The sequence below is a fragment of the Malania oleifera genome, chromosome 4 (assembly GCF_029873635.1).
Source record: "Malania oleifera isolate guangnan ecotype guangnan chromosome 4, ASM2987363v1, whole genome shotgun sequence".
In the NCBI taxonomy this organism is placed as follows: Eukaryota; Viridiplantae; Streptophyta; class Magnoliopsida; order Santalales; family Ximeniaceae; genus Malania; species Malania oleifera.
Window position 1 is genome coordinate 102,219,437 of NC_080420.1, and position 22,542 is coordinate 102,241,978.

At 36.5% G+C, this 22,542-nt stretch overlaps 1 protein-coding gene across 1 annotated transcript; it reads right to left on the reverse strand.

The window, feature by feature from the left end:
* Positions 1-9,932: 9,932 nt before the first annotated feature.
* LOC131153099 (GRF1-interacting factor 1) lies at positions 9,933-21,925 on the reverse strand. The gene is made up of 4 exons (XM_058105150.1): positions 21,415-21,925; positions 12,305-12,381; positions 11,432-11,516; positions 9,933-10,629 (listed from the first exon to the last, which is right to left on the reverse strand). Exons 1-4 carry the CDS (start codon positions 21,496-21,498, stop codon positions 10,228-10,230), a joined length of 648 nt encoding a protein of 215 aa, XP_057961133.1. The 5' UTR covers positions 21,499-21,925; the 3' UTR covers positions 9,933-10,227.
* Positions 21,926-22,542: the final 617 nt, after the last annotated feature.

The following is a 22,542-nucleotide window of genomic DNA, read 5'->3' on the forward strand; positions in this document are numbered from 1 at the left end:
AAACATGTACACATTTTTTTGATCCTAGGGAAACTTATTTCATGGACACCATTTAGTCTTAAACTTGGGATATAAACTTCATGAAGGACCTAAATGGTTGATCATCATGTTATATCATTCAAGTTCATGAACTATAGGCAAATTGCATGACTTAGGGGGAGTTCTCGTGTTGCACACACTTATTGTATATCTTGAGTTGTGTCTTCTTTTTTGAACGCCTATTACATAACTCTTATTCAAAATGCAATATGTCATTTGTACGCGCTAAATGACCAATATTTGCTGCATACTAAAATCCTTTAAAAATGATGAATTTATTATGAGTGTCCTTAAATGACTATCATCCTTGAACTATAATGTAAGTATGTGTGCACGCAAATATACAGGGGGAGGCTAAGCCCCATTTTTTTATTAAGAAAAATGAACTTAACATCTATAATCTCTTGCATGCTAAGTTTTGTTACGAATGATGCACATGTAATGGATGTGCTTAAATGAGATTCATCCTTAAACATAAATGCACTTATGTGTGCTTGAGACTATATCGGGGAGCGTAAGCCCCATCCTTAAGATAAGGATTATAACTCACCTGCCCTATGGACTCACATAATTGTTGTTCCTACTTTTTGAGTCCAAAGTCTTTCAAGGTGCCTTGAACATCATTTACTACATTTATTAAATCAATATTTGATATGGATTGTTCTTGGGGACATATGAACACCATGCATGACTTAGTGATTGATTTTTAGCGCATGTGTGTTTAGGGACACTTTACTGGTGAATAAAAATTGTTTAACATATATCCAATAAAATCTATTAGGAAAGGTAGTTAACAGAATCTAAGCATGAATTCAAATTGATAAGGGGAGCATCTAAAATTAAAATTCCTATCTCATTATGCTCACTAATTTTTGGCTTAGATATGTGATAATTCATTGTGGCATATGCTTTATTTTAATGCTTTTATCGAATATTATAAATGAATTTTTTTTTTTGTTTGCCACAGTGTCTTAGGCTCTACCATGTGATTCGTGTTTTCAAATTGTTCTGATATTTTTCTGATCTACATGGTTGGTTTTTCTAGTTATCTATTGAAATATTTTGTGCATAAATGCCAAACCAGAAAAACATTTGCTTATTTAAACTTTATTTAAATTTTTTTTTCAGCAAGCACAATCCCCAGAACTTATTTGCAATATCATAAAGATATATGTGTGTGTGTGTGTATATATATATATATATATATATATATATATATTTATATTTACATTTATATTTTTCTTGGTAAGAAATGATTTTACATGAAAAATATTTTGTTTCTTGCTCGTGTGCTTAAATGCTTTCATGACTTATGCAATTCTGTGTTAAAATTTTAAGTCATGAATTTTCAAAATTTTTTAAGGGTGTTGCATAACTGGTTCATGGATTTTTCATGAAATGCATGTGAACTAGTTAGATCATGTTTATGCTCAAACCTATTTTTTATATATGCAACATGTCTTTAAATTCCAAATTTTCGCGGGTCTTATGAAATACTTAAATTGTAATGGTTTGAGGATATTTTTGGTCTGATCATGTTAACATGTCATTTTAATCTTTTAAATGACCAGTTAAACTGTTTTGTATGCTTAATGACTATATTTTTAAAACAGATCAAATTTTTATGCCCATAATCTATATTGAAAAGAAGAGAGTTTTCTTTAAAAATTATTTTAAAAAGGGGGGGGGGGTTCTCTTTGCTAAGTCTGTTTTTTAAAAGATCAAAATATTTTTATTACTTAACTTAACCCTTTTTGCTGATACCAAAAGGGGGAGAATTATATGAGCAAAATGATTATGACCAATTTGTTAGGGGTAAATATTTGAGTAGTGCTTCATTGCTAAAACTAAATGCATGATTAAATTGTAATGTCTTCTTTATATGCTTAAGTTATATTGTTTATTTTTATACTATGCATATTGTTAGGGGGAGCCTTTTCAAGCTGTACCCTGTTGACTTAGTCGGTCATATCCCGTTTTGATAATGACAAATAAACTTAGTATTGATGTTTGCACTAAGGCTTGCGTGTAGGTTCACTCTACGCATGGAATTGAAAAGAATGTTATATCATGATGGCGTATGGTGATATTACAAAAGACTGAGAATATTGTACTTTACTTGTAATTGTGTTTTTATATTCTTCATTTTGGGTTATAATTAATTATGGACTGTAACACTATATGGCCTATAATAATCTGCATCATGCATGGTAGGAAAATATACTCAGAATGACCTTAGGTTCCCGCACTTAGTGCATAAAGCCCCATTATACTTCACATGTTATCGGGGGTTAAATTAAAATCAAAGAATGGACCTTAGGTTAAAATCATGAGGCTTCGGGCGACTGAATCTGGCAAGTCAGATTACTTCGATCGATCGAACTATGGATTGGTCAAAAAGTTGACCAGGATTTGGGCGACCGAACCAAAATGACTTGAGTGTCCATGATTGACCGAACTTGTACCTTGTACATTTCAATCATTCCCGGGCACCTGAACTTACAGTTCATTTTACCCTCGGGCGACTGAACTTGGTAGTTCGGTAAGCTGAACTATGGTTCAGACGATCGAACCTTGGACATAATGGAAATCACCTTTGGTTAGCAAACCGAACCAAAACTCGAACTTCAAAAATCACTTTTTGTGTTATGTTTGTTCGAACGATCAAACCAAGGACTAGGCGCCCGAAACTCTCGGGTTGTTTTAATTTTTACCTTAGTTAATTGGGATAAAACATGGTTAATTTTTCTAATTAGTTTTAAAAAAAATTTAATAATACCCTTGATGTCTCCAATGGTCATAAATTTTGCCCTCTCTCTATATATGAGCTTATTTGCAAAAATTAACAGAGATTAGCATACTTGATTAGCCAAAAATCCTCTATTTTTCAAAGATCATATCTTTCACATACTAAGCCCATACACTCACTCTTTGCTATTCCTTTGAGAAATCCAACTTCCTAAGAGTGTTATTAAGTGATTCAAAGTGCTTAAACTCTCTTTGTTGTTGATTGCTTTATTATTTTTCATAGAGAGTTTTTGCTAGGATTTTCCCCCCAATTTAATCAATAGATCTTTGTGTAGGAAAGTCCTTGTAGCTAGTGAGTCTTTGCATCTTGGTTGCAAGACTCATCAAGCTTGTGTGTTTTTGACTTGCAAAAATATTTTTCACAAGCTTACATTTTTCAAATATCTCTTGAGTTATTATTTTGAGAAAAATCTTGTTTGAGATATTTTGAATATTCTTATTAAAACACTTTAAAACTTGTGGTGATTGATTTACTTTGATTATTTGTTTCAAAGTTTGCTTGGAAATACACTCTACATCTTAACTGTATGTTTACATTGGATTGAGGGTTTAGCACACATTATTAAGCACTGAGCATATTTACTATCATCAGTGCTTGCATTATTATCTGGACTGTATTGTGGTACATTTATGCTTATTGAGAAGCATATTTTCGTGTATGAAAAATTTATATTGAATATATGTTGTATTCTAGGCGTGGGCCTAAAGAGGGAGACTAGTCCTGTTAAATAGTCCTGGATTGGCTTAGATTAGGTTAGGAAAACTAGGTGCACTATTTTGGTAAGGTGTAGTTGTAGGTTGATGCCAGCTATATTAATTGACCTGGTTGTATTAGATGCCGCTTTACCCGTGAAGTAAGCTTATAGTGGAATCCTAGTGCTGGTGAGCCAAGGCGAGGACGTAAGCACTTTGGCTGAACCTCGATAACATATCATGCGTGTAATTTACATTTTCGCAATTTATTTGCCGCACGTGTTTTATTATGAATGATTGGATTTATAATTGCATAGATAGACCCTAGGTTGCGTAATACTATTGTTAGACTAGTTGACTTAGGAAAAAAAATTTAAATATCCAATTCACCCCCCCTCTTGGGATTGCACCAAAGCTAATATACCCATTTTGCTTTGGTACGTTTGTCATCATAAAAAAGAAAGAGATTGTTAACTTTTTGAGTCCGATCCCTATTTTAATGCTGACAAAGCACATGTTTCTTATGTGTGTATTTAGCATGTGAACAAGTCCATTAATTTAACACACACATAAGAAAACGACGATGGAAGCTTGCAGGACTTAAAGCCTATACGATCGGGCGCATTCCATGAAATCAAAAGAGCAAAAAGAAGAAGAAGATGTTTATTTCTTATTGTAATTGCATTTAATTTTTATTATTTGGTCTGTAATAATGCATACATCTTGCATGATATCATTTGAATAGACAGACCTTAGGACATTGAATTTTTCATCGAAAACCTTTTTCATAAAAGTTAACATCATACAAAGGTTTTAAAATGTCCTTAGGGTTTAAATTGGGGCAAATCGATCGACCGACGTTGGGTTTTTAGGCTTAATTAAGAGGCTCGGGCGACCGACTGATTTATGTGTTCTAGCCCTCGATCGACCGAACACACTATTGACCAAAAAGTCAAATAGTTGATTGAAGCCTCGGACAACCGAACCAAAAATGAACGTAGCTTCCACGGTCGACCGAACCCTGGTCTTTGACTTTTCAATTATCCCCGGGCGACCGAACTTATAGTTCAAAAAGGCCCCGGGTGACTGAACCTTATAAACTAGTCGACCGAACCATGCACTGGGCACTCAAATCTACGAAGGTTTAGGAAATCGCCTTGTCCCAGTCAACCGTTTCTCCCCATGGCAAACAGAACCTAATTTTGGCTATGAGTTTGTTCGGGTGACTGGCCTTATGAATCGGGCGACCAAACCTCTTGGGTTCACTAAAATTAACTACGGTAATTGATGTTAAATTCTAATTAAACAATTAAAAAAATCCTCAATATGTCCTTAACTGTCATAGTTTTCAGAAAATCTATAAATACCCCTTCATAGGCTTAGATGCGCAACTTTGATTAACTTCCAAATTCTCTCCTTATCTGTTTTATTTCCGCACTTCAATTTCCATATATGTGTGTGCTTGTTTATTTAATGTTATAATTGTTTTGCATGCACATGTTTAATTCAAATGAGATTTTTTGCACTCATGTATGTTCGCATAAATTGGTAAATCATTTTATATACACACTTTAAATGTTCATTGGGATATGATGTGATGTATGTTTGCAAATGTTTAAATTGCCTTGAAGGTTATACTTTCTTTAAATATTTGCATACATGCTCATCTGGGGGAATTGTGAATGCTTAGACAGACCCTAGGCTGTGTTATACTGCTGATGGATGTTGAATCTAGGTAGAAATTTTTAAATACCCAATTCAGCACCCTTTTGGGAATACACCAATTCCAACAAAAGGATCAGTCATACACTTGCATATAATGTAAATGATGAATACAAAATATATAAACAACCACAACAATATAAAGAAAGCAATAATAAAGGCAACGACACTAGGAATTACGTGGTTCAACAAAACCTACATCCACAGGAGCAATCGGAATAACAATATTGTTGTAAAAGGATCAATCATACACTTCTCTCACCCATCTCTTACTCTCTTACATATCAAAATATGCCCAGAAGAACATATATAACAAGCCCTCGAAGGCTTCCCTCTGAATCCCAATTGTTACACCGTTTACATTCAAAATTCAAATATTCTCTCGTGCCCCAGAAGCACTCATCGACAAGAACAGGGCACTCGTCGATGAGACAGAGAAGACCCCTTATCTACTAGTCTATCCACTCGTCGATGAGTCTTTAAACTCTGAGATTTTCTGGCTCTTGGTATCTCCTCGTCGACGAGTCAAAGAAGCCCACTGGTCGCCTAGTCTATCCTCTTGTCGACGAGTCTTCTACTCTGCACCAACATATGTTTTCCTCCCTTTGTTTATAAGCCCCCACGAAGTATAAGAGCCACACCATAAACAACAATCTCTACCTTGGCGATTATACGCCCCTTAGGAGAACTCGAAAAACATATCTGACTACTCCACCTTGAACTTGGAACGTTCGGTTGGGACTGTCTCCCTTCTAACACTTTGAGACATGCACCAAGTCCAAATAATGCCGCTTGAACTTGCCAATAATAGTTTCAACTTCTACCATCAACCTCAATATAGTTGTAGATGTTACACCCAAAGACTTTACCCTAGACTTCCAATAAAACCTTTCTACAACAGAAAACACAAAAAATGCTGCAAGCCTTATATCACCAAAGCCCTTGTATAGTCTTCAACAAAACTAACAACTCACGGTTCACTCTATTGCCTGCTAAAACACTCCATTACATAATCTTGGAGGACCTTTGATATATCCTGGACATCACAGCCCGTCCTTGGATACAGTACGGTAGACATTCTATATTGATTCTCCATAGAACCCCCTTGAGATAGCAAACGAAGTCTCCTTGTGGTTCCTTTCATAAAGCCACCCTGAGATAACACCAATCTCCCTATAGCCCTGTTCACAAAACCATCCTGAGATAATACCAATCCCCCTATATTTTTGTCCATGCGAATTAGTAAACCAAGACCCATCTTGGCAGTACCCAACACATACACGTCAAAAGCTTTCAATAGAGTTTCCAACTAATCAGCCTTAGTCAAAGCTTTTTCAGCCAATAACATGTTATTCACACACAACATATACATCACTCCATGACATCCTATAACCCTCTTCCAAACTGGAAGCCTCATCAACTCACCTGAGTAGTGGTCTGATAGTGCACATGGGCCCATCGTAATTCTACTGGTCTCCTGACCTGAAACTCCCTGCAATATGAGCTATGTCATTTCTGCCCTGAGTTTGTTGCTCCACCTGCATCACATCCCATTCATACCGAGATACTGTGACCCAAGATAGAACTCCCTGCATTTCTGACCTAAGTCTCTGACTCCACCTGAATAACAGAATTGCTGCTATTGTAGTTTTCTAGCATTTATTTCTCTTTCTTTATCTCAGTAAATAAATTTTCACAATTTATGCATAAACCCACCGTAACTCACTGGGCCGCAGTAAAGCGACTTCTCTGATACTTGAAACAAACCATTTTCCATGGCATTCATATTAAAAAAAAAATTCCAACTTTTCTATTACCACATTATCCGATGTTGATTGGGCAGGCAGCTTTGATGATTGTACATCCACATCAACATACATAAGTTTCCTTGGTTCTAATCCCATTTTATGGAGTTCAAAAAAACAGAAAGCTGTTGCAAGATTGTCAACCGAGGCTGAGTATAGATCTCTTGCCAATGCTGCCTCTGAAACCGTGTGACTGCTATCGTTATTCAAAGAACTCAGACTATCAATAAAACATACACTAACATTGTTATGCGATAATCTGGGTGCGACACATCTTAGTTTCAATCCTATTCAGCACTCTCGGATGAAACACATACAGATTGATCTACATTTTGTTCGTGATATGGTTCAAAACAAAATTCTCAATGTTTAACATGTCAACACTCAAGATCAGCTAGCAGATTTAATGACCAAGTCATTATCACGATAACGCATGGAGACTCTAAAATCAAGATTGGCTTAGCCGATGGCTACTTCATCTTGCGGGGGCTTATAAGGAAAGACTCCTCAAATCAAGCTTCCAATCACAAGTCCTGATTTATAGGCTGACATTATGTTTATAATAAATATTAAATATTCTATGCTGTAAATGTGAGGCTTGATTTTAGTTCTCTTGCATAGAATAGAGTTTGTAAACATGCACATATATATATATATATATATATTAAAAGAAGAGCGACACCTCCATTTATTTATTGATAAACCCTCACTTTTGGTGGAGGAAAACCGTGGTTACAAGACAATCAATGGGAGAAACAAAAGACAAAACATTAAAAGGCCTCCCAAAAAACAACACCAACATCCAGTCAAAAAACAAGATTACAAGTCCAAGTAAAACAAAACAAAACAAGGACCTACAAAACAAATCTCATGCAACAAAACAAACAAAAGATAAATAACATAAAACATAAACCAAAACCAACAGGAAATAAGTTAAACATATCTCATATAAGTCGTACCCATCTTCTCCAGTTTATACAACCCATTAATAACTCTAGGGAGTTGACTACTATTTGTAAACTAACTATTTCTCCCCATAGAACCTTGTCGAGCCAAGGCATCCACCACTTTATGCTTTGGAAAAAGTGATATGACATTGCAGGGATACGTAGATGCAAACTTTGCTGGCGAGATAGATCACAGAAGAAGCATTGCTGGATATGTTTTCACAGTAGGTGCTACTGCCGTGAGTTGGGTATCACAGATTCAGAAAATTGTTGCTCTATCCACTATAAAGGCAGAGTATGTGGTCATGACAGAAGCGAGCAAAGAGATGATTTGGCTTTAGGTTTTGTTGACAGAGCTTGGATTAAAGCAGGAAAGAAATGTCTTGTACAGCGACAATCAGAGTGCGATACATCTGGCAAAGAACTCTACATTTCATTCCAGAGCCAAGCATATTGAATTGCGTTATCATTTCATCAGATCTCTATTAGAGGATGAAGTACTGACACTTGAAAAGATTCAAGGTAGCAGAAATCCTGCTGACACGTTGACGAAGATGGTGACTACAGAGAAGCTGAACTTGTGCTCAACTTCAGTTGGTCTTCATTCTTGAACACAGATATGAGCACTTCATTTGCCTATATACTGGTTGAGATGCTGTCTATGTCTCCAAGTGGGAGATTATTAAAATTAGAGGTATAGAGTCGTTGACAGCCGCACCAGCCTAGCCATTAACTTTGACATTGGAAACCGGCGGCCACCAACCTCTGCAGACTACGCTGAAAATGCAGCCACCGCCCTTTGATTTTTTACTCCCCCTTGTATATATATATATATATATATATATATGTGTGTGTGTGTGTGTGTGTGTGTGTGTGTGTGGAGATTGTGTAGCGTGTGAGCTGTGTGAAGTGTTGTGTTGTGTGCAGAGAATGTGTGTGCAAAGTAGAGAGTTGAAGAAGAGAGAGAGAGAGAGAGAGTTGAGCAGTGAGGCTCATTGTATTTTTTTTTCCCAGTATAGTGCAGTGGTGTGTGCTCCGCGGACGTAGGTCGATTCGACCGAACCATGTAATTTCCGGTGTCTCCATTGTGGATGTTTATTTTTCTTCGTGTGTGATTATTGTTCCAGGATCCCCCATTTCTAACAACTGGTATCAGAGCTTGGAGAGGGTGAGGAGTGTGATTAAAATTTGATCTTACCTTTGGGTTCGGCGACGTCGTGACGAAGCTTGGACAACTGTGGCAGAGGCGTGAACGGCAACTTCACACACCACCATATCAGCTCCTCATTGCTTTCCCGCAAAAAGTTGTTTGCTGCTGATCGCAATCGGATCTTTCAGCCACAAGTGATTGTAGCGTCTAGTGAGGACCATATTTTTTTTCCTCTGCGTAGAGACAGAGACGGAGTGTGGAAGATTTCTCCATTGACAGCAATACAAATCTTTGTTCATATTTCTCAAAACTTCATCAAACCCACTGCTTAATACAATAAAATGTGTAAAATTTAAATTTTATTCATTGATTTGATATTTTTTTTTAATTTTTATTATCACTTTCCTTAATAGCAGAACATAAAACAGTATAACCTTTTATATTTTCCTTCCTTTTTCCCTATATTTTCCAAAATCCAAACAGGCTGTAAGAAAAATGAGAAACACATTCTGTTTCTTTCTCTGTCTCTATTATAACTCTGAATTTTTACTTACCTCACCTCTTCCTTTCCAAATCACTAAACACAGCCTCAATCCAACCTGATCTCTTCCTTTCCTTCGTGACATTTTTCATATTAAAACAGAAGATGATCAGATGCCCTTACCTTATCGGCACAAGTTCAAGGCACCAGCTGTACTAAAACCTTCTTACTTGTGCTTTCATCAACAAAATAAATAACATTTTGATAAAAAAAATAATCAACCATTATTGCTAAAAGCACTCTAAATTGCCATCAGAAGTCCTTTTCTGGAAAACTTTCCATACATATCGTAGCCATATGGAAACTGGTTACACCAACATAACTGACAATGCATAAAGCAAGCGCGTACCGATATAACCTACAAATTTACATGATGCACGACCACAAGATGGAATTGTCTCATCACTTGAAAACACCAAACCCAAGGTTTGTGACAGTAAGTCCCTTGGTCTAGTTCTTCCTGACTAACTCTTCCTAAAGTTCAGACGTTAACAAACCACTAAGTTCATCATTCTTACCTATTCAGTTCCCATGATCATCTGCAGCTTTCATGTAAAGATTCTCACCCCCATCTCCACCTTGGCCTCCAGAGCTCCCGCCCCTCCCTTCAGCGGATCCAGAACCCCCAAGATCTTGCTTGCCACCTGCCATTCCTCCACGGACAAAATCAGGGAACCCACCAGCCCCAAGCCCTCCACTGCCTCCTGCATTACCAGCCTCATTTTGCAGCAAGTGAAGTCCCGTGCTTACTCCAGAGCTCATGCCGAGCTGGCTGTGCAAAGCTTGCTGCTGTTGTAGTGAAAATGGCTGCTGGGCATACAGCATTGAGGAACGTGCAGCCAATAGCGACTGTGATGTCATCTGTTGAGCTTGTTGGTGTTGCATGTAGTGTGCTCCTGACTGCACAATGCCACTGGGAGGGAACTGCAGTACATTGTCAGATGCATGGTCAGAAACACAGCTTGAAGAATAAAGCGAATACCAAAAAAGTCACAATTTGGGAATTCTAAAGTCAATATCAACACCAAATTCAGAAATTTTGCATAAATTGATTTTAGAATTTGCGGTGACCTCCGGGGGCAAGTCATCAACTTGGACATTCAGGAGATTACTGATACCCATGGCAAGCAGTTACTGCGTTAAGTATCCTACAGGCAAGCTAGTCAATTTATGGCAAGAGGCCTCCTGTTCAAAATTTTTTTTTAAAAAAGAAATAGCAACCTTGCAGGTTGTAAGAGGAGTACAAGTTATACATTCAAAGAAAAAATAGGAAAAATGTAATCATTGTGTTTTCTTTTCCCTGGGTAAAACACAAATATTATTTACTACATAATAACTTTGTCATATGCAGAATAAAAAAGTGTAATTCAAGAGAATTATGGAAAAACAAAAATTAAAAATGAAGATGGTACTCAAAACAGTCACGGCAGCAGCCCTAGTTCTCATATTTACTTGGTGTTTTGGTGTTTGGAAGTATTGATTTTGGGGCTTGCATTTGGATTTGTATTTGTAAAAACTCAATACAATTTTATATTGCAGTTTGTCCAAATCCACACTAGGCCTTGAAATCCATGCTCCCTAATGCAAGGTTAATGTGCACCAAAAAGACTTGAAATTTGCATTCAATTTTATATTAACACGCACAACTGATTGACCTATGCTTAGATAAACACAAGTTACTCTTCTTTTTCAATATGCAAAAGGGTTAAAAGAAGGAAGTTTGTACCTGAGGATGCACAGTGGGTGGCTGGGGCTGCGAATCAGCAATAGCAGCCAGGTACATCAGATTTCGCTGTAGCCTTGCCTGGTTCCTGCAACAAAATGAAATGTATTACCAAATCTTCCAATCCAACAAATTAGTCCTCCAACATTGACAGGTTTCTTCAAACGTGGTAGCACTCAAGCCATATAAGTATATGGCCCGTTTAGTTGTAGAAGACTTTCATTTTTCATCTATAGTTTTCCAAAGAATACCAAAAATACCGCCATTTTTCCCCAGTTTTCCAACATTTGTATAGAAAAGCTGGAAATGACTTTTATTAATTTCCATCTTTTCTACGCAAATGTTGGAAAAATGGGAAACACGGTGAAATTTTTTTAATTTTTTTGGAAAACTGGAAATGGAAAACAAAGCTGCTTTCCACTAGTGTACAGGCCCTTGGCATCTCTACCTTCTATTAGGCTTAACATAAAAGTAAGGCAAAGCCAGCCTTTTTTCTTTTTTTTTTGGGGGGTCAAAAGAAAACAATAAATAAATAATGTAGAGACTAAGTTTGACCAAATTCTTGTAGACATTAGCAATTTTGTATTGGTCCTGCACCATGGTTCCATGTAAGTGTTCTCATACAAATCCAAGAACCATACTTTAGTGTTTCTGCAAACTGCAGTAATTAACCAAGCTAATGTTGCACCACAGTAGCAGTTGTCAGTTTTTTAACCACGCAAAAAATGAAAGTAAGATTCGAAACAATGGCTATGAGAATGATCAACTTAAGATCACAAGGCAAATAGTTTGCAAGCTAAGAGAATGGAATACACTAAAAACTGCAGTCTGTCACCAAAATAAGAAATTTACAAAAAAAACAAAAAACCAACTTACTCAGCACATTCACTCAGTTTTCCTGAATTCTGGCTCTCAACAATCTTGAGAATCAATGACTTATTCTCATCCAGATACTGCAGATAAAAATTATAAAACAGGAAAAATTATGAAAAATATAGAGATAATTCGCACATTGGTTTTTTTGGTGGGGATCAAATAAAGAAGTCTTATTTTTTATATGAAGATAAAAGTGTGCCATAATCAATTCACAATTTGGACAGAAGCAGAGAATTAGCAAAAGAATAAAACCTAAAGTTACCACAAAGGAATAATGCTACTGTTGAAGCATTCAACATGGTCAGGTTCAATATGGTAATGCCCCAAATGAAGTGAAAATAATACTCAATTTTATATATTTATTCTTTGGGGGAGGGTGTTTTGGGAAGAAAGTAAAAACACATAAGAAAAATTCATAAAATTTAAACATTTTTTTTGAGTTTGCCTTCCCCAGATCCACACTAGTAAATTGGGCATTTGAGTGTCTTTCAAAAGTCTAAAACCCCTTACTTTTACTTGAGCCCTCCTCTTTGTTTGAGGTGTGTTATTCCTCATTCTCACTTGTCACACATTGCTTGGAAGGCTCCCTTGAACCTTTGATGGATGCACTAGTTAGGCTTTGTCAATAAGCAAGCACCAAGAGCTCCCCAAACAAGCACACGATGAGGCATGATAATTCATTTTGAGAGAGCCTGTCAAAAAAGGGGCTAAGTGGGCATGACACATAGTCATTGTGCAAGGACAATGCAAATCCCTGATTTTGTGCTCTCTGAAGGGTTTAGGACCAGCCAATTTTAAATTTTTTGTTTTCTGAATCCTTCTAAAAAGTTATCACATCATCATCATCATTGCTTGATTTAGTGAAACATTGCACTAATTAGCGATTCCAAACTGATATTAATTGTAATTTTCTATTGCGTATGAACATAGCTTTTATATGTGTTAGGCGCATAATTGAAATCTTTGCAAACAAAAAAACCTGAAATTCTATATTATCATTTTCGTCTCATGTCCAATGCTGTTCCTGCTGTCTTGTTGGTAGGTATACCCTTAAGAGATGGCCCTGTTGTATCCCACAGGGCCTGTACAAGGGGTGAAAATCTATTCCAAGGATAGTGCACCACAGGTCTCACCCAATAAGTGCCACTGCCTTTCTCTGCCTAAATTAACTTTTGTATCCGCATTCTATTTATTTCTGAAACAATCTTATGGCATTAGTAACAGGGATGCTACACTACTAGGCACTAAGGTCTTTGGCAACACTTTCAAGATTGAATCATTTAAAGGAACCCATTTTAGAAAATGGCAAGAGATGACAAGAGAGGGTTTTTTCTACCTTTAGATATTTTTAATTTAGCATGATTTGACTAATTGAAATCCCCTAAGAAGGGATTGAAAACTATGAGAGAACCCTGTAGTAAAGGCACTTATGCGCACTGAAGGCAAAATAACTAAATTATTAGTAGAAAGAGAATCAAGTTATTAATCTAAATATATATTAATTTAGGAGACTAGAAAAAGCAATATTTAGGAAAGAGAAGATATTTTGTAAGTTTGATTGATTGATGACCAGTTGAGGTACAATATATGTATCTTCTCAGAAATGGAGATGAGGCAAGTGAAATTTTCATAAAAAATAAAAATGAATTCAAGAACCAACTCAATTATAAAAATTTAAAAAAACTGAAAGGAGGGGCTGTGAATCTACTCCACTTATTGAAATATGTGAAAAAGAAGGGCTAATACGTGATGCTTTGTCTCCTTATTAATGAGAATCCAATGAAGTTTCTAAAATTAAAAACAGCACATTAAAGGAAATGATGAATTACTTTAGCAAATAAGTTGAGGAGCACCTAACAACTTGTGCAGGGAAGCAATAATTTCTGCATGTCATATACAAAATAGAATTTCATATTATGAAAATTTAAGAGATATCTTATGATCTATGGAAGGGATAAATCATACTTCAAAATATTCTAAAGTGCCATCCCTTTTTGGGGGGGAGGGGGGGGGGGGGGGAAGGGATTGCATGGCGACTAGGATTATGATATCAAAACCTAGTGTTAAGGCCTGATATACACTGTTGGCCTACAACGTAACTTAAGATTTTAGGTAAAATGGTTTATCTAACATGGTATCAGAACCAAGTCACCAGGAGGTCCTGGGTTCTTGTCTTGTTGCCATGTGTTTGTTTGTTAAGAAATATCTTCATCCCTATAATGGGTATTGTACATTGTTTGTTTATCTTTCCATGTGCTATCAGGCTGCACGTGCACAGGACTGGTAAGGCCTAATATACATTGTTGGCATACAATCTAACAACTTAAGCTTTTAGGTGAAGTGGTTATCTAACTCCTAAAAAGAGGGCATTTAGGTCCAAAACTTCTAATTGTATGTTATTGAACATGCAGAGCATAGTGCAGCTTATATGTTTATTGGATCATCACATATTACTAGAAACTAAAATTTAGAATTCTTTGAACACATATTTCTTTTGAAAGTTAGTTAATAAAATTGCTCAAAACCTACAAGTGAACCTAAGAATGGTCTAATTGAGAATTCTAAAATAGAATTATGAAGTTTGACAAGGGAAAATGGAGATAAATATTACACCTTGGTTGATAATGGCCCACTAACGTATGATGAACTTGTCTCCATGCCTGATGCACCTAGGAAGCTATACATAATGATATTGAAGAAAACATATATAATCACATTCTGGAATTAGTAGATTTGCCTCTTGGAGCAAAAACTATGGGGTCTAAACGGACATTCAAGAAGAAATTGAGGACTAATAGGTCAATTCATAAATTTAAAGCAATACTATTTACTAAAGGCTACACAAAAAAAGAATACAATGGACTGCATTGACACTCTAGCACTGGTGACTAGAATTTCTCCTATTAGAGTTTTAATTGCTATAGCTTCTGTATACAGACACATAAATTCATCAAATAAATATTAAAATAGCATTTCCTAGTGGTGGCATTGAAGAAGAAACTTACATGACAAAACTTGAAGGATGTGCAATCACAAGTTAAGAAAGTAAAGCACATAAACTAGAGCACTCATGAAATTAAAGCGCACACTTGATGGGTGGTGTGCTTAGTTGTGGTGCACACTTGATGGGTTCACTTGTAGGACAGTGGACTAGAGTCAATACTATGTGATCTTAGGCAAGATATCTAGAGCACTCATGAAATCAAAGGACAGCGCATGGCCTATTTCTGCCATCCCATGTTGCATAGCTAGACTTTTAGAGTGTCACAATAAAGAAGAATGAATCATAAAATTTTAAATTTTACCACTCCCCTCCTTCCTCTAGGTCACTACACATCCTAGGTTTGATCCATTAACCCAAAAGGCTCCAAATACAATGTGTTACATTCTAAATTGATCGACCTAGCTTCTAGTTAGCTGCTTGATATATGTCAAGGATTGTTATAAATTAAGCATTTCAGTTTATTTCAAAAGCATAAACCTTTTAGTGTCCTTTTTCACGTCTTGTTCTTTTATGCCTTGTTTTGGACCTTATATGCGGATGCACTAGCAAGGCCTTGTGAATAAGCACGCACTAAAACTCCCTGACGAGCACATGAGGCAAAGCAAAGTCCATTCATTTCCCACGAGCAACAAAAGAAACCCCTACAATCTATCCTATAATCTTCATTGCTCCTTCTGTGTCAGTCTGAATTCCAATTTTGTGCTTCCTCATACGCAATCACACACTTATGGGAGGTATTGTTGTTTCCTTGAGGGTGGCCACTAAGAACCTTTTACACCATACCAGGAGAAAAATTTATCCCCAAGGATGCTGCATTACGCTATTTCTCTGCAATAATTTACACAACCTCTCGGGCCTTTATGCAACCTTTGCATCCTTATTCTAACAATTATTGCAATAATCATGTCATTGGTACCCTTGTCATGATTTTAATGCAAAGGATCCACCATCTTACTCTTAATAGCTATCATAGTAACCACAATCAAGAATTAGCAGGGTTATGCATTGTTAATTACGTGTCATACACGAACTTCAGTTGCTTGTTTGATTATAAAGGTAATCATACCAATTTTCAGTGTATGCAGAGACATCTACATGCTTTTCCATTTTTATAAAAGAAGTCATAAGGTCTTAGTGATCATCACTCAAAATGCTTATATCTGAGTCCTTTAGTAGTAGATGACTCAAGTTAAACATATGCATATTGAAGCATACAGTTTTATATTATCAAAATGCTAGCACAATGGTTGATTGTAAACAATGTGATTGCAAGACTTCCATGAGATAAATTTTCACTTTTCAAATGAAAAATTTTAATAATTAAAAAAAAAAAAACTACCATTAAGTTTTCTCATAAAAATGCAGCACCAATTGGAGAAGGTTCCCATGCCATTTCAGGGTAAATAAGGGCACAACGTATATATATAATATACAATGTGCTTATTGTTGCTTGATGACTAGAAATTCAACATTATTTTTCCCTTTTCCCAACAATGTTTCTCTTTACAGAATTATTTTAGTACCTTAAACTATCACATTTCATTCTTAAAAACAGCAGGTTTCCATAACATTCAAAATTATCCCAAACATTGGCATAAATTTGCTCTTTAATGTTTAAAGCAGGGTTTTCCACATTCTTTAATGCCAGAACTGATTTCATCCAGATACACAATTAGTTGGCACAAGGACCATTCTAGTTACAGTGACATCACATAATTTCAACAAATTCAGCTAATTAAGCATTTCCCCTCTTAGGATCACTTACCTACTAGTTCTAGCCAGTAAGAGTATAAGGAATGGATACATGAAAATTGAAATACCACGAGAACCACCCATTCTAAGCTATCACAATTATACGTCTTCTTAAAAACATGTAAAATGTCCACGTTTTTAGAAATATGGCAGCTGGACAAGACAAAATCATCCACATGCAATCAAATTAGCAAAAATAAATAAAGAAATAAACAAAATAAAAGCTTTTCAATCATACTAAAGGAGAAGGCAAAGGATGAGATAATAAGAGAACTGGGCATGAACCACATAATAAGAGAAGTATTCCAAATGCTTCCAGCATCACCTTGAAAATACACTGCTATACTTTTTACCAAACCAGAATACTAGACAAAGGAATACGTTTACAGTGTTACCCTGGGTCAAGGCATATGTTGACCTTTTATCTATATGAGCTAATATTAGAAACAGAGTGGGAGACCCAATTGTAGGTAGGTTCTCCAGTTCCTAGAAACTTCAATCTTTCTGTTCTATTTTCATTTTAACATGGTATTATAGCAACAATCTGGCCTAAAAACCTCAAGGGCTGTCATCGCCAAGCTGCTGCCAAACCACTTCCACCCTTATGGTTTTTCATCACCATCACCGAACCCTAAGGCCCCACCAATGTTGAGGATTGCACAACTCATTCCACCGAAGCTTCCCAAATATAGCTGCATTGACCCCCATAATTGTAGATTATTATATTTATTCTAGGAGATTAGTTTCCATTATATTTGTAATCTCATTTAATTGTAATTATCTCTTGTAAATATAAACATAGCAATCCACACCCACATAGTGCGGTGATTTCTCAAAATATTCACAACCAATTGGAATTCTCATCATAAAACCATTCTTGCCACTGCTAGTCTGATCTGATCTAGGGTCTAATTCCGAGTGGTTGATACACTTTTCTAACTTCAAAATCTATGCCTTTGGCTTGATCAAATCTAATCCTAAGTAGAAGCCAACATCCATTCAAATATAATGATCCAACCCTATTGGCCCAGCTTTCATGTAGCGTTGGACATTGGACATCTTCAATCCATGTAAAATGGTGAAGAATTAGATGGCCATCTAAATCCTAGCATGCAAACAATTGACTGGACATAGTTTGGCCGAATACGCATGAATTTGTGACATGACCCTATTGTAATGAGCCAAGCTTGTTTGGTGCCTTATGCTTGCGTGATCACTTGTTTTGTGCATATTGGGTCAGTAACTATCATGTAAATATTAGTATAAGGCCTATTTTTTGGGTAGTGTAATGCCTTTGGGTAAAAAGGAAGCCCGGAGCTTGAGCTTGAACCATTCTCACCACTGCTAGTTTGATTTGACCTATGGTCTAATGTTGAATGGTTGTTAGATTCCCACTTCACCAAAAAATCTTAAGCTATTAGGTCGTAGGCTAACAATGGAAATCAAGCTTTAACACTCCCCCCACTTTGTTGTCCCAAAGGCAACCCAAGGAAAGGGGGGAGCGGGTGAATTAGGTTACTTAAAAATTAAATTTAATGACAAGAATTAAATGCATGCAAGCAATTAATACAAGTACACAAAGATAAATAAGATAACGAGGAAAAATGCGCAAACTCTTAGTGGTCTATAGTAGTTCGACTCCCTTAAGCCTATGTCTAGTCCACTCTCTCAAGGATCAACCCGCCTTCAGGTTCCACTAAATCAAACCTTCTTACAGTACCCTTGCTTCACCTAATGGCAAGGTCACCAAATATGATGAAGTTGAAAATTAAGAAAAGCGACTTCTTCACTTGGAAAGATATATAAATGTAGCACTAGTTGTAACTCTCAAAGAATAAAAGATATTATGGCAGAAAGAGTTTTTAAAACTTAGCTCAAGAGTTAGAAAATTTGAGCACGCAAGTTTTTTAGAGATGAGAGTGTTTGAGACCTTTTAAATATCAGTATGGATAGCTTAGTGCGGTTCATTGGGCTTTGGAGGGCACACATATGGATTTCTGATCAAAGTAGCCATTTTTGCCCGTTGGAATCTAATTTTTGACAAGACCAGTAGACCATTCCCGGAGGTTGGTCAACTTGGCACTAGCCGTAGGGTTGGTCGAGCTGTCCCTTGGACTAGTTGACAGCCCAGGCCAATTTCAATTGACTGCCCTCCTTGGGCTGATTGACTGCCTCATCATTCTACTAAGGGGCCGGGGGTTGACTGACCTAGGCTGATAGCGTGGCCTTTCAACCATATTCCAGCATTTCAACCATATTTCCACAAATCATCAATCCATTTCCAGACACATGAATCCATATCAACCATACACGTGAATCCATACACACATGAATGATTATATTGATGTATTTGATACTAGTTAAGATTGATATGCATAAACATGAGCTATGCTTAATTTTGAAATTTTTGCAAATAGGATATGCTTATGTTTAGGGGGGGAGCTTTTGCCCCTATTTACTCAAAAGGAGTTTGTTGTAAAAAAAAATAAAAGGAAAGATTGTTTGCCTCAAGATTTCATGGATTAATTGTGATGATAACAAACTATTTAAGAACTAATTATTTTGAGCTTAAATATGTTTTCACAAATTCACGTTGGAAGAAATGGACAAGAACTATTCAAGACTTTCTTATTAAGTATTTGGTGTATTTATTGAATTGTAATGAATTTAAATCTCCTAAAATATAGTGAACATGGCACAAAAGTAACAAAACTAGGAAAAAGAAATGATTTAAAAGACTATTTTGGGCTGTCTACCTTGGGCAGCTAGTTGACCGGCATTGGCAGAATGGTCAGGTCATCAACCGCCCTCCTTGGACACAGCGGTCAACCGATCCAAGGGATAAATGTCAACCTACCCTACTTTTTAGAAGCTCTAACGGTTTTTTTTTTTTCCTTTAATGACTAGAGCCAAGTTTACCGGTCTGTTATTCAAGTGCTTGGCTCCACATAATCATTTTGAAACAAGCATTTCTCCATTCCCCCATATGGTCACTAATTTTAGAGTCAAGTCGTCCAACTTCAGAGTCAACAAAATATCCCCATCTTCCTCAAAGCAGAAAATTTTCATCACACTTGATCATGAATAGATGCAATTACAACCATTCAAATGAAAGATAAGCGTTTGAATATCGTCCTCTGAGAATGACATCATTTCTTCATTACACTTGATCAATAGAGGTAATTACATCCACTCAAACGAACATTAAATGTTTGAATCTTGTCCTCAGAGAATGACATCATTACCAATGCAAATCTGACAACGCTACCAAGAAACAGCAGGAAAACGGCAAGAAATATATATATATATATAGCAGATGAGAGGCAGTGCTGCTATAGATTTAGATTCAACTCTCAATGGTATCAGAAAGAAGAAAACTGCGAAAAAAAACTTTAAAACAGCTTGCATGTTATAGGGACTGCCGCCAAAGAAGAGAGCTGCAATTCAACTATATCTTGCAAACGGTAAACACACACACACACACACACACAGAGCTATAAGCTTTGCAACAAAGGAGAGGAAGATTAACCGTATAATGCCATTGTTCCCTACAACCAAAAAGTCGTCGTAGGATGATCAGAAAACATCACAACGGACAAACCGCTTATTCACCAAATGTAATCAAAACTTGACAAAAAATTATAGTGCAGAAATTTTTTAGAATAATATATGGGTATCCATCCGACAACGCTCAAATGACTTTGTTTTAGAGAAGTATCTATTTAACACCACTAACGAAAAGAAAATTATTCTCTAAATAAAAGCATTCACCAAGCACCAACCTACCAGACAGCACTATTGTCATCCATTAAAAAAAAACATGATAAATGTCCACTCACCAACAATCATCAAAATGACTACACAAACAAATAAATAAATAGAGGCAGTACTTTTTATCACTCACATAGCAGCACCTGCCCCCCCCCCCCCCCCCCCCCCAAAAAAAAAAAACCCATTTATGATTATCCACACACACATAATTAGAGACAGATCCTGGGGAGTGATAAAAATCTCAAACAACCTTCAGAAAAATCAATACTTTAAAAATCAATACCTGAAAGAGTATATGAAATAAAGATTCTTAATTATATTCAAGCTTACATACATTAATCGAAGTACTGAACAATCTTTACAAAGATCAATACTTGGTCCCTCCGAGGAAAAAATACCATCACATGCACAAATATTAATTAAAGAAAAGCTGCCCACCCAAAGAACAATACTTTAAAAAGGTACAGAAGAAACTAAATTCAAGAAGTACAGGCAGAAAACAGGGGAAAACCCAAAGCTTACGAGGAGAGAAAGCAAAGAAGAGCTGATTAATTAAAAGGGCCGGGAAGATGGGAGAATTAACCTGCTGAATGTGATCAGTAGTGACGTTGGTGCTGGGGTAGTAAGCTGCCATCATGGGCTGCATCTGCATCAGGTGCTGCTGCATTAACCTTCTCTCTCTCTCTCTCTCTGAGTACTCCAACAAGAACAGATAGAGCTGCAGCTGAGAAAGCCACTGCACTGAACAAGTGCAAGAGATGCCCTCTGCTGCTTTTCCCTGTGCTCTCTATTAGCTTTCTTCACGCTTCCTCTGCTTAAAGTTATTACAGAGACACAGAGATATTGGGTAGACTACATAGGCAGACACCCTCTGGGACTGACCCTTCACCCATTTTCCACAGTATAACTTAAAAGAATCTCCAAAAGAAAGAAAGGCCTTTTGGGTTTCTTCAGTACACCTCTCTCGCCCTTTTTGCCTGTCTGCCTCACGTGATGAGAGAGAAACAGAGATAGCCCAGACCCAGAAATCTAGAAAATGTAATCAGATTAAGCGTGACAGTATCCGTTGGCTTTGGACCGTTTGGTGCGACCCTGAGGGGACTCCGGCTGACGTCGTATGAAATAAAACATTGTCGGAGATTCGTGGATTGCCTAGTCCCACGCGCAGGACACACTCGCCTCACGCGCGGATCTCGTCCGTCCATCACATGGCAAAGCTGATGAATTTAATTAATGAATTTGAAGGGCCTGATTTGGTCACATGGGGTGGGCCCACACGACTATTAAATTCGTATGTGTAAATGGAAAGATGTTCATCATGGTATTCTAATTTAATGACACATATGTTGCCACGTCACCGAATGAGTCATCAGACCTCGTGTCGCACAATGTTGAGACAACTCAATTTTTATCAAAAGTGCTTTTAATATCTTAAATTATTTATATAGTGATAAAAGATTGCTGCATTATAAAATATTCATTTAACAGATACGCATTTTATTATTTTATTTTGTTATTTTTATTCAATCAAATCCATGTGGGATACCTCTTTTCCCCGCTATTTCTTATATTTATTTATAAATAAATAGTTAAATAAAAGAGTTTGAATTTGAGAGATGAGGAATGAGTTAAGTTCAATGATTTTAGTTTTAAAATTTGAAGTTTGAATATCTTTTAACTTGTATCTTCTAAGTTTTTTCTTTTTTTTGGT